Below are 17507 nucleotides of genomic sequence, written 5' to 3'. Positions count from 1 at the left end.
TGCTACCCTTTTCAACCACTCCAAGCCTTTTGAGTGGAGGTCATCTCGACGATTGCAGACTTTGCTTTACCATGATAGCATGATGTCCAGCGGCCGAAGAGGGAGATGCTTTTGTGGTAGACTCCGAACCAGGCCAAGGCCTCGAATCTCAGCTTTCCATTTAGTTCTTTCCATATCGACCAGCAGACAACTGTGGCCAAACTGCCCATGCCATCTATGAAAATCATGCATTAATTGTTACTATAACAAGAATTACGCATACAACCAATAATATAAACTATATCACATACAACCATTGATGCATTAAAACAAAAACAAAAGCTTGACAAATGATGGAAACTATATCACATACAACCAAGCCATTCTATAACAAGCTACAGGCCATCATGACCATGCCACCCATTATAACCCTTTGAACACCAGCGTTGTACCTTCTCCATGATAAAATTGTTGGATGTTGCCCATTGAGGAACTGGATATCATTTCTCCTTTAAACTGGGGAAAAGTATAAGAACTTTATGTTCTAGTTTCATTTTCATGTTGGGGGTTTTCTGCAAAACCTTGGCCCTGGTCTGGCACATCTCTGAACGTAGAAAAGAAGGGCATGGTGCTATCAGAAGAAGCTCCTCCTAAGATCCGTAGCAGGAGGAAACCAAATGGGTTGAGTAGGCTGGAGCCAGGAGCAGTTCCTGTCTGTTGATGACCAAGAGCCTGAAAGTGGAGAGCATTGCTTACTGAATCAGGGTTGTCCATTACCGACTGCTCTTGAGTTTCAGTGCTTTCAGCAGACTCTGGATGATCAGGCACCTAACGAAGTCAGGGTCCATCTCCAAGCTCATTATTTACCACATCACTGTTTCTCACATTTACTCTGGCAATATGCACTGTTGAGCTGTAGATGGTCGATGATGTGATCCGAACACCAGCCTGTTGCTGCATCCGACCTCGGCTCCTCATAACCCTCTGAAGGGCTGGGACCTAGGATGGGCTTGCAGAGTAAGGTGATTGAGAAAGGCAAAAAAAAAAAAAAAACTAACAGGTTCATATAATTGTTCTAGTAGTTGTCCATGGTACAACAGCAGGCTAGTTGAGTACCAAATGAAAGGGCCACCTTCGACCCATCAATGCAGCCCCATTAATATAGGCAGCTTGTCATGCAGCAAACAATTGAGACAAGAAAAAATGAATATAAAGAACAGAAGTAATGCAGAAAGAAGACGAGCATCTTTTGGATTTTATCACGGAATAGGAAGAAAATACATTTGCATAAATTCTTATTGAAGGACACTGAAAAAGCATCTTGGTTCACGTTCTTTCAAACCAATGCCAAATTCAAGTTTCCTTAAAAAAGACTGGCAGTCGTGACTTATTAACATTGAGATCACAGACAGAAAAGTAAGAAGAGTCTGGCAACAAAGGAACATCTACCAGAATCAATGAATCTAAAATCGAGTTGGGTATGGCTGTTGTTTAAATAAGTAGCAGGAATTTAACAAAATAGCAGAATGGTACTATCTTATGAAGCTGATAACAAAATTACCTCAAAGTGGTTCCAGAAATAAAGAATTAAGTGCTGCATGAATGCAGCAGTCGCAGAGAAAGCGAGATATGAAAAACCTGGGAAGGGTGAATAAGGATTAGTTACCTTGCAAAGGCATGCAGAATTATCTGTGGTGCCTGAAATGTCACTTGTTTTTTTATCCAGGAAATTCAAAATATCAAGCCGACAAATCAGAAAACATTCGCAGAAACTAGAACTATAGATATAGATACATACCATAAGCATACGAGAAGAAGTAGATGTGAAAAACCAGAAAATAGAGCAAGAAGAAGCGAGGAAAAAATTGCCTAGATATTGATGTGGACGCACTGCAAATCAAACATAGCTAAAAGTCAGGGACATTTAGGGCTCAACTTCTGGTTAAAATTGTCAGCAGAAAAGTCCATTAATTGGGCAGTCTTTGTAGGTAATTTTATGTATTTTAGCCAGTTTTTACAAGACTGCTCCTGCCATATGCATTTACAAGTTCATTGTACACTGCCTTTATGAGCTAACATTGCAACACGTGATTGGAAGCTGTCTTCAGACTGCTTCTAATCATATGGGAATAACACTTCCAATCACGGGCTACAACATTTCCAATCACGGGCTACATCTGTATGTGAAAGAAGCATCTAAGGAACTCTTGCATGAGCAATGCATTTTCCCTTAACAGGTAAATAACTTGTGAAACCATCAACATGGTCCACATGGATCTCAACTCCTATGACTTTGCAGTAGTTTAAAAGCATGCTACTTCTTAAGAAAGGAGGGACTCAGGGAAGTACCTGATCATTGTAAATAGTTCACACAACCATACAAGAGTTAAAACCAGGAATGCAAGTAGCTGGTCATCATAAAACTCAAATAGAAAAAACAGAATTCCAATCATAATCTGCAGCAACCAAGAATAATTTCTATTAGAAGACAAGATGCATAAAAACCCACTGAAGTCACAGGACGGTATACTAGAGCTATTGACCATATAACAAAAAAGCCTAAGCTAATAGGCAAAGGGTCAACAATATATATCAGACTTAACACCACCAGTCTCCCTCACATGCAGCACAGACCATGCATGTGGAGGGATAACTGAGTTAAGATAATCAGAATTATAATAAAAAAAAAAAAGGAATAATTAAATAAATAACTAAACTGGAGGGGATTCAAACTCATGAATCCAACAAACCTAAGTGCTGATACCATGTTAACCGACTGACTCCAAATGCCTAAGCTAATAAGGAAAGGGTCAACAATGTATATTAGGCTTAACATATGTATGCCTTTCAAATGCTTTACATGGTTTAGCATTGTAGACACCAACAAATTTAAAATTCACTCACTGGAACAAAAACCAAAGATTCAATCACATGCGCAAAGATCAACTGGAACGTGGGAAGCTGATGGCGAGCATGGTGTTGGAGCTGCACTGGACAAATTTAAGAAAAATAGAGTGCATCAATTTTTCTGGTAACAAGTAAACTGTTTAATATAAGCTTTCATTCAGCAACCCAGAATGCAAAAGGGACAAAAGAAGCACAAAACCTGTGAACTTAAGCATGCGAGATTGCGTTTCTCTCAGAGTAAATGAAACAGACATGATTGTTGTGAAGAAAACAAAAAGTGACATAATAAGCACGCCACATTTTGTAACAAAATAGTCTGCACAGGTCAAGGATCAATATATTAGACAACATGGATGCAAGAAGCCTTCCATCATAAACCCAGAAAGCATCTCTTCCACCCAAAGTGATATTAAAGAAATCATAATTTTTTTCATTAACAATTCATTCACCATCCAATATCTGATTAACCTCTCTAGGATTGGAGGGTAAGATCGTCAAATAGCATTTTCCTATCACTGGTCGGTGGTCACTAATGATAACAGAGGAGAACCCAAAGAACCATTAAATAGGTCTGAAATGATTCAGAAGAGGAAGACAGTGGCAGCAGAAATCAAACCAAAGTTCTCTATACCTTTCACTTAGATGCTTATTGTTCAAATCATGAATATCTGATGGCAATTTGATTCATTGGAGTGATATGAACAAACAAGTCGGTATATAGGCACTCAATATCATCTCATACCTTAAACAACATCCAAAAATTTCATCATAGTTATGCAGATCCACACAAGAAATAATAAGCAGTCCTCAATCATTAAAGTGCTTACACTTTATATTTGAGGCGGTCAAATTATTTAATAATATAGCCTAAACAAGTAAGCCTATAATCCAAAAATATCATGCATCTACTTAGTAGTTAAACCTAGTCAAATGATACTTTTCTTGAGAGAAAAGATTTGACCGGACAAACCTCCAAATCTTGCAGGGCCTTCTTCTAATTCATGCCCATAACTAAGATCATAAAATTCCTTTGTTTGAAAGTTATAAAGATATCCTGCAAAATGTTGCAAATCATTACGTAGATCAGTCAAAAAGCTTCCATGAAGCTTGAAAAAACATTTTGATCTATATGTGAATTAAAATTTAATACAGGAAGGATGATGTTGAAAACAAACATATCAAAGGAAGCTGAGATGTAGCATCAGTTAAAAATAAAATATCAAATAACTGTCTAATGGTTTAGACATAAGAAATGTAGGATAATAAAGTCCTATGGGAAAAGGGTCTCAAATTCATGTAAAAGAGTCGAGAAGAAGAAGAAGAAGAAGAAGAAGATGGGGACGTCAAACAAAAATTCTGTGAAAGTAATAGTAATAGGTAGTAGAAACTCTCCATTTCAGCAGATTCTACATTCAGAATGATCAATATAGCAAAATGGGACCCAAAAGCACAAATTGTTTTTATGGATGACATACTCTATTTGAACTGTGCCCAGCATTAATCAGTAGAAGATATTAAAAATCAATATACGTAGGTAAAGATTTATCAATTAGGCTAGCAAAGTAATAAAATGCCCTATTTTCAGTTAGAACAATTATAACTAGCTTCACCATGGTTCTCAATCCCACTGCACCTTCAATTGGTTCCAAGAAAGCAGGAAGAACTACACAAGCAATGGTTATGCACTATTTTTTGACTTAAGGAAAAGATTTAAAACATTTTATATCAAAGAAAAGACCTCACAACAATAGAGAACCAGAAAATACTTAAGTCATATCAAGTAAATGTTTGATTAGATAACATATCATAGTAACTATAAATGTAAATATTGGCAGGAAAATAGTAGGGATAACATAAACCAAAATGTGAGCTGGGCAGATTTTGAAAATGGCAAGTGTAGCAGGTGTCCTTTTGAGACAATGCGCAAAAAGTGAAGTCAAGCTTAAAGTTGTACCTATTATTAGGTTGAATCACATGGAATGCTATCAATGAAGGTAGCTAAGGAATTCCTCCCACTTACAAGGGAATTGTGGCAGTATGATGCTGAGTAAATGACCAAAAACTGAAAAGGCCATTTTTTTTTTGGAAAAGCATTAGAATATGAACAATGCAAGCAAAAAGATATGAACAACGAAATGAGTAGAGAGAAGTTCAACATAGGCAAAAAAAAAAAAAATTCTGGTGCATCAGGCTATTTGGGCAGGCAAATAAGAAAAGAGAACCAGGATATCAATCACATAGAATATGTTGCAAATAAGAATCTCTGCTGAAAAGTGAAGGTGACAAGAGGAAACAAGTTATGGGAACAAACAGACTGTTTGGGTCTTAACTCTTAAATTCATAGACTCCTACTCAGAGAAGATAAAAGTACAGCAGCGGCTGATTCATAAAATCTAAGTTGAAATCTATGAAAAGAGTACAGAGGGACATTTATAAAAGCAAATATAAGTAATCTCTACATGCATTATGCTTTATCCTATTTGTTCACACTGTGATTCATGAGCTTGGAAGGGACATTTATAAAAACAAATATAAGAAATTCGTACAGGCAATATGTTTCATCCTATTTGCTCATACTGTCATTAATATAGGATATTTGGGACTGTATTTCTTTTTAACTCTTTGACTTAGAATTGTGCCTCAAAATGAGCATATTTTTTATGTTGTCATCTTCCCTCTGCATCTAGGCTTCTCCCAAGCCCAGGGGAAGTTCAGAGGACTGCAGCCTTATGTCATCAGCTTAACATTGGATGAACTTAATAAATGCTTATATATACAAGACATAGATGTCCTTAACTAAGGTTGCAAATAAGTTTGTATCAAAATAATTTATATATGGAACATATCTAATTTCACTGGATAATTGCTTGATTTATGGAAATATCTCCCAAACTTGCCTGATGTAGCATTACGAGTAATGTATCAACATAAAGTCTCATTTTTCACCACAATGTAACTCAGGATATGCATATAAATAAATAAATATGCAAAAAAATATAGCCATCTCACGTATCTTCATTTTAGAGTTCAAAAACTCTAACAAAGTAAGACACCCTTTATGAGTTTCAACACAACACCCTGACCATATCTGTGGAAAATAATTGATGCAATGAGTTTGAGTCCACAGGGATGAATGCTGAATTGAACTTGGAAAAAAAACGCCAAGATGCTGTGTGTAGAAGTTCAACAACACTCAAATATTTAGATCATGACATTAGCAGAAAAGGAAATGAAGATGCCTCTGCCACTAAAGGTGATGAAAACAATCTGATGCAGGAATTTGAATACATGATGTCTGATCCTAGATTGTTGTGAGATCACAGCATGCTGATGAAACCAATAAAGCTTAAATGCAGCATGGATTTAAATGTTATTTCACATAAGAAAAATATGGGATATGCAGGCGTGTTGATCTGGATGTGTGGATATTTTAGGAAGAACAGAGTAAAAAATAATCATAAAGGATCTTAAAAGTTGTAGTGGTCAAAATTAACAAATGACATATGGGCATGAGTATCCAAGGTTGTAGGCGTATCAGTGGAAAGTGCTTATCCTAGGCAGGACGAAAGAAAAAGAAATAGAAAATTCACAAGGAAATCCATTATATCAGAATAAGAATTACGTTTATGCTTAATCATATTAAAAGTTGAAAAAAGATTATGAAAATTGTCAATAAAAACTGCAATGTTTTGTAAACTATCTGTAGAAGTTGATAAGACAACATTAATATATAGAAAGCTAACCATAATAACCAGTATATGACATGCATAACTGAGGATCTGTCTGTAATCTTCTGTGACAGATGTAAACACCAGATGAGCTGGGACACTATGATTTTTGGTTAACTAAAATCTAAAGCAATTTACTTGTTCGCACACCATAAAATTCTTCCATAGTAACCTAAGCCTCAGCTGGCAAATATATATATGTGAAGAAAGCACGTATCTGTGATAAAATTAAGAAATTGGGCTAAATATAGAAGCCAATCGTTTGTTTTGACCCCTAGAGACATTAGATTTCCTTGTAAACAGTCTTGATAAAAAATAAATAAATAAATATGATAGGCAGCCTAAGATTAAGATAGCCCCACAAGAGTCACTAAGCACTCATCTAGGTCTATTAGTGCGGAATTTCAGAAATACATAGAAATATGAGCTTAGAAAGCAAAATAATAGCACAGACAATACTATATATAAACTTATGTCAGGAAGCATTCACAATTGTTGAGGACCATACCAAGCAAAAAAGGCAGAATAGTACTCACATCAACTCAAGTGATCACTTCAACTTAACACATACTGCAGCATAAGCACTGATGACTCTATAGATGAAGCTTATTTGCTCTGGATATAAAGCAGCATCAAAGAAGTTTTTTATTTGTAATATTCTAAGTACCCTTAGTTCCACCTCATGCATAAATTTCAAAGTGAAAATGCAAGGTGATAGTAGATGACATAATAAAGGGAAAAAATAAAGGGGGAAAAATCTTACCCTGACCAGGAGAACTCAACAAACTATTTGTAAGAATGGTATCATAACCAACAAAACTGTTGATCAGAAGTTGTTGCCATCTAGGAAAAAAAGAAAATTTGTCCATTTAATTAGTTGCCTACATACACAAAAACAATGTCTATAGTTTATGATAGCTGAGAAAAAAAATATCAAAAAGTTTTCAAATTGTTCTTGATTTTTTCCTTGGTTAGGATAAAGTTGACTGAGTCCCTCACCGGAATCTACCTCAACCTGAAATAAAGGTAAATGTTTGCCAATCATGATCTAAGTTGAAAACTTATTGGCCCATTTCTATGCCCAACCCCTTGTTTGTGTTGGAGTGGGTCAGGTCTTAGTCATCCCGGATCAAGTTGCTGACTTACTGCTAGGCTGCTCAGTGAATCATCATATCCATTGTTTGTCAGTGGCCACCCTACAGGTCTACACAGACAATTTTTTTCATATACAATTAAAGTGCATTTTTAAGGAGGTATGCTTGTACTTCAATCCGAGAGGCTGCTCAGTGAATCATCATATCCATTGTTTGTCAGTGGCCACCCTACAGGTCTACACAGACAATTTTTTTCATATACAATTAAAGTGCATTTTTAAGGAGGTATGCTTGTACTTCAATCCGAGTTTATAGAGAATGTTGACACCATTGGTATAGCCATTAGTCATTCCCTAGCATGGAGAAGTATTAAAGAAAGAATTTTTCATTTTTTAGAAACTTGTTTCAACTGGATCAGTCTTGTCAACTTTGACAACACACTTACCAAGATAATTAAAGAGCATCACAACTAAGATGTATTGACCATGTTTACAGACACAATCTCTATATAGTTGAATTATAAGAAGAATGGTTGTCTTTGTGGGTTTGTTTTACGTCTTCTTGCTCTTTTTTGAATTACTCAATAAATCACAATCCAGATCAGTATGGAAAGTTCAAGTTTCCTAATCTTATAATTCATTATGATCATCAAAATATAGCACATATCAAATTATGTTACAGGTATTTGTTCCCACATTATGTGTAAATTTTTCAGTGTCTAGTATTTTTTTTTTTCCTTTCTTAAAAGCCTATCATCAGAACATGAAATGCTTATAAATTAATTGAATAATAGTTCAGAATCAGAGTTAAATAAAGTTATAAAGTTCAAGTTCTCAATTAGGTCACCTATCAGTAAGAATTAATATACTCTATGTATGCCTGCTAGGAATAAGACCTGGTAAGATTAAGATCGAAAGGTCACAGTTTTGGTATGACAAGGAAGCTCAAGCAACCAGTACGAATCCATCAATGCATAGGAAATCTACAAATGATTTCCTCCACCTACCACACAAGAAACAAAATCATAGAGGTAGAACCCAACCTAACCTGTTACCAAAGCAGGGATTCCGAGCAGAAATTGTAATATTAATCATCCGGATGTTATGTCGAGATTTTGCTCCTTCAGAAAGCAGGAAAAATCCCTGTAAAATTAAGCAGCAGCCAAAGGTATCCATTATAACATCTAAGACATCGCAGGCAACAAGATAGGTAAATAGCATCCTCATATCACACCTAAAACTCATGCAACACACTGGGAGACATCTTTGTGATCATTAAGAGCAATGATGATAGCAAGCTTTTAGAAGAATACAGTTTTCTTTGAAGTTAATGCATGATCATTAAGGAAAAGTGAATAAGTAAGGCAAATTACCTTCTCAACAGTATATAGATATGTTGGCTCAAATGCTTTGCTTCTCTTCTCAAGCCACTGCACTGCAATAAGCATCACAACTTAGCCAAAAGTTAAACAAAATGAACGAACATGTAACAAAGGAACCACTATAACTAGCTCCTATTTATGAACTCATGCCAAAGGACACAGTATCTGCAACAACCTAAGAAACTGAGTGACAAGAATCAATAAGATATGGTAGATTAAAACTATATTGGTCCATCAGATGTGTAAAACTGTCTTCTGAGGTCAAAAAAAAAAAAAAAAACATACCATGCACACACAAGATGGCATATTCTGAAAACATTCACTCAACAAACAAGGACAAGGTTATTATAGATGAAATTATAACAGTATTTACCTATCAATGAGCTAAGACGTTCCATGTGAAGCAGTTGTAAGCACTTTGAAATATCAAGAGATTCATTCCAACTTGCAGCAGTCTGTGGTTCAAAAGTTAGACTTCAGAATAAAAAGAGTATCTTGTACTCCAGAATGGAACAAAGATCAACCAGAGCTAATGAATTCTATGCTTTCAAAATTAAATGATATAAACAATAGGCCCTAGCAGTTTATTATTTTGTCAGCAACTGAGAACTTTTAATCTTAATAAGGATATTGAAGCGGCAAAAACAAGAATTGTGAATGATTCATTTGAGTGAATTTAGTTGGTATGTAAAATAAGTGGCACAAGGTATAATCTTCCCGTGTACAAATTGGAGATAAATTATGTGGCTGTCTATGCTTATTGGCATACCCAAAAAATTGATCATATGCAAGAGCAACAGATCCTCATGTCCAATGTTTCATCCTATGCTAAAAAGGATTGCTGTCTCAACTTGTCAACTGCATACAAGTGGATATGTTTTGTTATTTAATAACTCTAGACACCAAAGTTTCTCCTTGAAAAGAAGCAACCATTACCATCGCAAGCAGATGAACATGCAGGACAGATACGTGCATGCCTTCTCATGCAAATATGTATACACTTTCTCATTCATGAGAATGCAAAAAGCAACCAAGTATGCATTCACATATACATGCAATATTTGTGCCAACAGAGGCATGTCAGCATGAAAAACAAACCTAGTGGCATCTATATAACCAATGATTCATATCCTCTAGGATGAGGCATCCCAATTTTTTCCATAGAACAAGACGCACTACCATCCTGCACTATCCTAACACATGGAACAGGGAATGTCCCAGGATATGCCAAACAGGACACTGAGATGACTGTCAGATGGTCCTGTCCTGACACCTGGGATGGTGTCCTATCTTGACATTCTGCAGGACATCCTACTGGGACTATAATAATTGTATGTAACCATATAAGTAATTCTACTCAAAGATTAAGACCATAACATTTATTGACATTGCATCAGAATGAAATCAATTTAGATCAGGAGAAGTATGTTATTTTGCATAGTATATGATCTGGAAAAAATTTTGGACATAATATGAGATATTGCTTCTCCACAATTGGACCCTTTTTCTTTTAGAAATAATTCTATGACCTTAATATTGCTAATATTCTTTTGTTAACCAGCTGGGTTACCGGCTGGAATTAAGTTAATATGCTTCAGCATGGTAATTTATATTTGTCGATCGTAGGAAAGGATTTTTCAAAATGCAATGTAATTGAGAGGAAACATCTGATCAAGGTTCTCACCAATAATTGAAAGGTCCTCTGAGAAAACTGCTTTGCATTTTTCCAGAAGGAAATGAAACGCATGTGCCACTTAGTAAAGAAATGAAAAAGTGCTGCTTTTAATGACTCTCTAGCAGATACAGGGAGGCCTTTGTGACCTTCTGTAATACCTTCAATATCTGTTTCATCCAAAACAGCTTTGTTGATGGTATTATCAGCTGCATTTTCCAACTGAGGCTCAAGAAACTCTTTGTCACCCTTCCAAGATCTAAATATCAATTTGCTCCTTCTGGCACCTGAACCTAACCAGTTTGACCAAAACTTGGCTGTCAAGATTGTGAACTCATCTCCATTCACTTCTGAAATTTTGGAGTTCTCAGTCAAAGCTTCATGTTTCTGGAAATCCACAACATTCTGGTCGGCTGTGCTCTGAGCCCACAGACCCCCACTGATTATCTGTGAAGGGCATAATAACCACATTTTATAGAAAGGTGAGAATATAAGCTTCAGAAAGAAGAATACAAGTGCAGACAGCACAAACAAAAAACAAATTACTATAAACAAGCAAGAAACAATTAAGTGTCAACAAGGATGCATGATGTTTTTTTGAAGGAAAAGCCTGTGAACAAGTGAATTTAGAAGTGCACCCTATAAAATTGCAAATGAAACATTCAGAAACAATGATGAGCATATCTCTACATAAATATGTGATCAAGCATATATCAGGTGTAATCCTTTAAAAAGTACAATAAGAACATAATTACCAAGATGGAAGGAGAACACACATCAACATGTACCTTTATCTGGATAAGTTGAGCTTCAGTAAATTCAATTCCAGAAAACTCGCTTGAACAACCCGGCTTCACGTGCAAAAGAAATCAAACATTAATTTAAAGGTTCTAAAAAGTCAATTATAATAATTAATAATAATTATTAAGAATCATAATTTTTTAATGTAAGCATCTTCTATGCATTAGAAGTTCACATATTAGATAAATGGAACACAAATTTACTATTATACGATGACATGTAACGAGGGTATGTTAGATTCACCATTCGAAGTAATCTTTAGTAAAGAAAATCAAAATTAAAGGCAGACTATGTAAACTTTATGATGCTTAATTTCAGTACGTCTTTGAACAAACTGTGAGATAATGCCCAAAGGGTTCATAAACTCTCACATCCTTCCAATCCAACCCCTGCACCCACAATCTCCTTCTTGTATTCAATATATTGAATTATAGGCATTAGAACTTGCTAAAATAAGGATATATTAAACTGGAAAAAAGAGTACAGATAAAAATGCATTGCAGAAATCTCGAGAATAAAGAATAACCGGACATATATCATAATACCAACAAATATTACACAATTTATTAAGTGAAAAATCCAAGTGAATCCAACTCATCAAACATTGGACCTTTTCAACTCTAGGATCTGGAAAAGAAATATTTCTACTGTGATTTCTTCATGACAAAGTAATTCACATCATAGGATTGTCCACTAAGTTATATTTTACCACAAACTTGGAAAGAATCTTCCTCAGCCATCAAAATATCTTGTCTAATTCATTTCTGAATGCAATAGAAATACAAAAAAAATCCTCAAGAGGCTCTCTTGGCAAGTTAAATGCAAATAAGGATTATAAAAATAACACTTTTTATACCTTGAATTGTTATATTTTATATAAAGTAAGCAACCTTTTGATAGTTATGGTAAATCAATGTTATCCATAGTGTGAGCTGCTACAGTCAAACTAAATCCTCAATTTTTGAGCAGATCTCCCAGTTCTCCATCTCATCTCGTATACTAACAACGCAAGTATTTATTTAAGGGAAAAATTATCTGAACAGTTGTTGGAACTTTCCCTTATGATCTAGTCATGTATAAAGCTAATGAAGAAAATTTCTAGCAATTAAGTGGGACCATGATGTTAGAAGATTGGGAAATTTCCATTACTGCAAAATATGAAACCAGTTAAAGATATCTCCATCAAAAAAAGAGGAATGATCTTAGCGGCAAGGTTTGAGATACTAGTTGATAAATTGCATACCTATTAAACCACACCAGACTGATCCTTTGGCAATACAAGGGGGCACCAGTTTGGAGAATGCACAAAATGCACCTGAACCACTCACATTGAGATTGGTCTACCCCAAACCAATAAAGAGGTCTGGCATAGATTAAAGTTGGTTTACCCTGAACCTGGCCCAAATCAAGCAGTATGAGATGACTAAAACAGCCCTTTTACAATCATTCCCCACCATTTGAAGGTGGGACAAAGTGAAGGAGGAAGTTTGCCTAAGGAGATTGGCTTGCAAGATCAAAGCACGGTTTTTCAATTTTTGGGGCTACAAATCACTCTACCTAGGTAAATCTTCTACGTCCTTCCTTTTACCTTATTTCTTCAAAAATTCAAGTGGACTTTTTGTGTTTAACTAAAAATAACAGGAAAATTTTGTCAATGAGGATTAATATTGTTTGATCATCAGATTTATGCAATAGAGTATAAATACAGGATCAAGATCAATAATTTTGTGATATTTTGGATGGACTCCAAAATCTATACACGAAATCATGTAAATCTGAAAATAACCCCCCCCAAAAAAAAATCAACAGCATGTTCGCTGTATTTACTATACACAATGATACCCTTTGCTGGCACATACTCAATATGGTGCATGCCGTACCCACCTCCAATAGGTATGCCCCGACCCCTCGATATTTTGAAACTTACTTAGAGAATGGGCATGTAAGTTATGTTAGAGACAATTTCAAAATAGAAATCCTTTGTGTGATACCATATAGACATGTTATTACAACAATTCAGACTATTTTTAGTTTCTAGAATTTACTCTATGACGTGAGCACAATAATTAGTCCTCCATTTAATGTGGAGAACAACTTGAGCTTCAAAAGGCAAATTTTGGATCATAACGTAAGTTTCTAGTAGCATTAATTTGTAGATGATAATCGAGTTCAGATAGGAGTGAATTCAACAAAATTTGCAGGAATTATTGGTTTCTCACTAATGAAAGTTGATGGAAACAACAGAACAGTGGCATCTCTTCTCCTCCTTCCATGGTATTTCATCATCTTCTAGTTACCATTTTTGTCAAGATAACAGCAGCTTCCAAGTCAAGGCAATTACAGGTTTAGATCAACGAGCAATACGTAGCGCTTGTCAAGAGATCCTAGAACTGACACACGGTAATAATTACACGAAAGAGTCGATAAAATATGTTTGTGTGAGATTAAAACATTGACATCTCAACGCTGTTTACGTAACTTTCCAAATAAGAAACCATCTTCCTACCAAAAGTACTCGAATTTCACAAGAAAATATACTAACTTACACCAAATTGACATAAAAAAGAAAACCGCAGGAATCACAGAAAATGGCAATAGAACAACTGCAAAGAGCCCCTCTTTCCTCACCTGCTGCACGAAATTGATGTGCATGACAGCGAGCAAGCAGAAGAGCGCCACGGCGACGGCCAGGTACCCGTACTCGAGCGCCAACCGGGTCCTCGGTGTCAGGAGCTGTGACAGCATCCCCGAGACCCGCGCGTGGACCCGGAGGAAGGTCTGCTCGGGATCCATCCCCCCACGTCACTTTCAAAACCCACCTAGGCTTCTTCCCTTTGATCTCCCTTCAGATCGATCAAAGAATCCCAAAAACCTCCGGCTCGAAGAAAGCGAGACGGAGAGAAGCAAGACAAGGGAAAATTCGATCCTGTTCCTTTCTTGCTTTCTTCTCATTTAATCAATACACACACTCTTTTCCTTCTCTCTTAAGCGACGTCGGGCCCGTTATTTTGAGGGTAAAAAATTTATCCAAAAATTTATATTTTTTTAAATAAATATATTTAAATAATATTTAAATAAAAAATAATATATATATTTTTTATATATTAAAAAATAATTTGAAAATCTATCATTCATATTATTTTATTGTCATATATTATTTTTATAATATATTATAATAATATAATACATTATATTATAATATCAGATAATATATTACTATATGATATTATTTTATTGTCATATATTATTATATTATTATAACATATTATATTATACTATAGTAATATAATATATTATATTAATATATTATATTTTATTATATTACATTGTTATAATAATATATTATAGTATAATATAATATAATGTATTATATTGTGTTAATATCTTATATTAACATAATATAATATATATTATTATATATATAATATATTATAATAATATAATATAATATATTATATTATAATAATTTATTATAATATTATAATATAATATTTTATATTATTATTATAATTTATTATAATATTATAATATAATATAATATTTTATATTATTATTATAAAATTAAAAATATATTTGAAATGAATTAAAAATATTTTTTTATTAATAAAAATAATTTAGCCACTCGAAGGTGGATAAGATTTTTTTCGATGGATAAATATTATTTATAAAAAAATAATTTATTTATTTAAAAAATATAAAAATATAAATAAATAAATTAATAAAAAAATATATCAATTTTTTATAATATTTATCTTAAAAAAAATATACCGGAACCTGTAGCGTTAGTCACGTTACCCATGGCTGATGGGTGCTGTCAGGTGTCACGCGAGATAGGATAACGGATGATATTCGCGCTAAGTCGGATTTTTTAGTTGGACGTTCGCGAGCGAGCTGTGGAAGCGTGATGCGGGGGGCGTGGGGTGATTAAATTGGTCCTACGGAGTAGGTCTGGTTCGAAGTGGGGCGCCGTTTGGATGAGCTGACTCAAGGACAGCGTCGGCCCGTAGGGACGTGTGGTCTAATAGCAGAGCGACACTGGGCGGTGCATCCACGTTGATTGGGGGTCGGATTTTTATCTTTGCCTTCCACAAGGGGTAGGCTTCAGAGCACGTGGTAGGTTTCAATTGGCATGACGGTTTGGCCGAGCATTGCCACGTCATATGGGGCCCTTTTACTTTAATTCCTGTTTTTGTAATGCATGTCCTCAAAATGCTAAATTGTTGAAAATTCGACAAATTGGGTCATCTTGTGGGTTTTCTCGTGATGGTTGCAATTTAGGCGTGCAAATATTGTATTAGAATGCTTGGTTTTAAATTGGAAAAAAAAAAAAAAAAAAAGAGAGCAATCACTTCTCATTTTCATTTGGCATACTAAATTAGAATGAGCTTGCCGACTCACCAACGGCATCTTCTAACTCATCATGAATTGATTTAAAAAATTTAAACTCAAAATTTGATTTGAAATCGATCAAATTTTAATATTTCAAGCTCAAACTCAATTTGACAAAGAAAAAGTAATACTCGAGCTAGGCTTGGTTTGGCACAAATATCAACCAAATTATACTTGAACTGAAATTTAAACTCGAATTCGAGTCTTAGCCTACTCATTATTTACTTAAAAATATGATAAAATTAGATAATAAGCATAGTATTCTAACTTTCGAGGAAGAACAATTTAATTTTAATACAAAATGAAGGATGACTATTATTCATAATACGTAAATAATTTATATAATAAAAATTTTTTTATGTCCATAAAACTATAAAACATAACATTCGATTCAAAATTTTGAGTCATATTCTTTCAAAATTTTGACTAAAGCACATAAACCATTTAGTGCACCTATTTGTTGATTGTTATTCATATTAGTGAATCTTAGACGTTCCTCAATGTTAAATATTTATAAAAGAAAAGAACTATTCCATGCTAAGGAAATGAATACTGTATACAATTTAGACATTGAAATTTTCAGACAAAATAAGGAGAGGATAAATCTTTGAATTGCATTCAGTGGACATATCTAATAGTTGATGTTTGTTTGTCTATTCTTTTTTCTTTTTCTTTTTCACCTCAAAATATTTTGATATATGAGTTGAAACTTTGTCTTAATGGAAAAAAAACACTAGCTATTTAGGTAAAAAAACTTACAAAGATAAGCAATTCTAGTTTTTGGCCAAAGACACAGACTTGTGCTCACTGCTAAATGTAACAACATAACTTGCTCCCACCTGATAATATAAAAGATTGAAAATTATAAGTAATTAGATAATATATGAAGCAGGACAACATTCTGTAATAAGGTTGACACATTAATCAAAATGAAAAAGGGCGATGAGTATCAACTTAGTTTGTACAAGGAACTAATGTTTTGCATGTTTTCAGTATTATTGGAGAAATTCAATGCTATATGCCAGACACCTATATCCATATTTTTAAAATTTTAATATTGAAGAACTCAATAATATGTGTTAGACATCTATATCCATGCAACATAGACAGAAAAAAATAAAAATTTTCATATAGCAGCAAATTAGCTAGTATAATTTTAGTGAGTATATGTAATTTGTAGTCTAATTATTAAAAAATAGAAACATAAATAAGCTATATACATCTCTTAAGAAGCAAATGTGGTTATTTGTAGCCCAAGAAAGATGATCACATGCATATTCAATGGACCCAAACTTACTGCTTATGTGTTGGTCATTTCCATCTTTTAATACAGAGCTGTTAGTGAGAGCAAACAAACATGAAGCTATAGAAAATGAGAGTAACATCTATTTCTGAAGCTATAGCAAACAAACCCATATATGTTTCTAAAGAAGAGCCTTGAGCAAAAAAATTAAAAGTAACATCTATTACTTTTAGCACAATACTTATAAATATAGCATAATCTAAAGCCAAAAGTTTTATCATGCATCACTTTTTAGTAATTAAAGAGATTAAAA

At 34.2% G+C, this 17507-nt stretch overlaps 1 protein-coding gene across 3 annotated transcripts; it reads right to left on the bottom strand.

Annotated features, from left to right (window-relative positions):
• Window positions 1-213: 213 nt before the first annotated feature.
• Window positions 214-14522, bottom strand: LOC105046754 (membralin-like protein At1g60995). Of its 3 annotated transcripts, XM_019851494.3 has the most exons (14): window positions 14191-14522; window positions 11550-11612; window positions 10774-11208; window positions 9463-9544; window positions 9081-9142; window positions 8756-8850; window positions 7378-7457; window positions 3857-3940; window positions 3086-3202; window positions 2884-2969; window positions 2329-2435; window positions 1778-1869; window positions 1541-1617; window positions 214-978 (listed from the first exon to the last, which is right to left on the bottom strand). In XM_019851494.3, the coding sequence occupies exons 1-14, from the start codon at window positions 14353-14355 to the stop codon at window positions 817-819; spliced, it is 1707 nt and encodes a 568-aa protein (XP_019707053.1). In that variant the 5' UTR covers window positions 14356-14522; the 3' UTR covers window positions 214-816. The 3 variants fall into 3 exon arrangements, with proteins under 3 accessions (XP_019707053.1, XP_010923760.1, XP_010923757.1); XM_010925455.3 differs by lacking the exon at window positions 1778-1869 and having other exon boundaries at window positions 841-978; XM_010925458.4 differs by lacking the exons at window positions 1541-1617; window positions 1778-1869.
• Window positions 14523-17507: the final 2985 nt, after the last annotated feature.

This window comes from Elaeis guineensis, chromosome 6, assembly GCF_000442705.2.
Source record: "Elaeis guineensis isolate ETL-2024a chromosome 6, EG11, whole genome shotgun sequence".
Lineage (NCBI taxonomy): Eukaryota > Viridiplantae > Streptophyta > Magnoliopsida > Arecales > Arecaceae > Elaeis > Elaeis guineensis.
The sequence above is the reverse complement of the archived record's forward strand: the minus strand, read 5'-3'. Positions and strand labels throughout refer to the sequence as shown.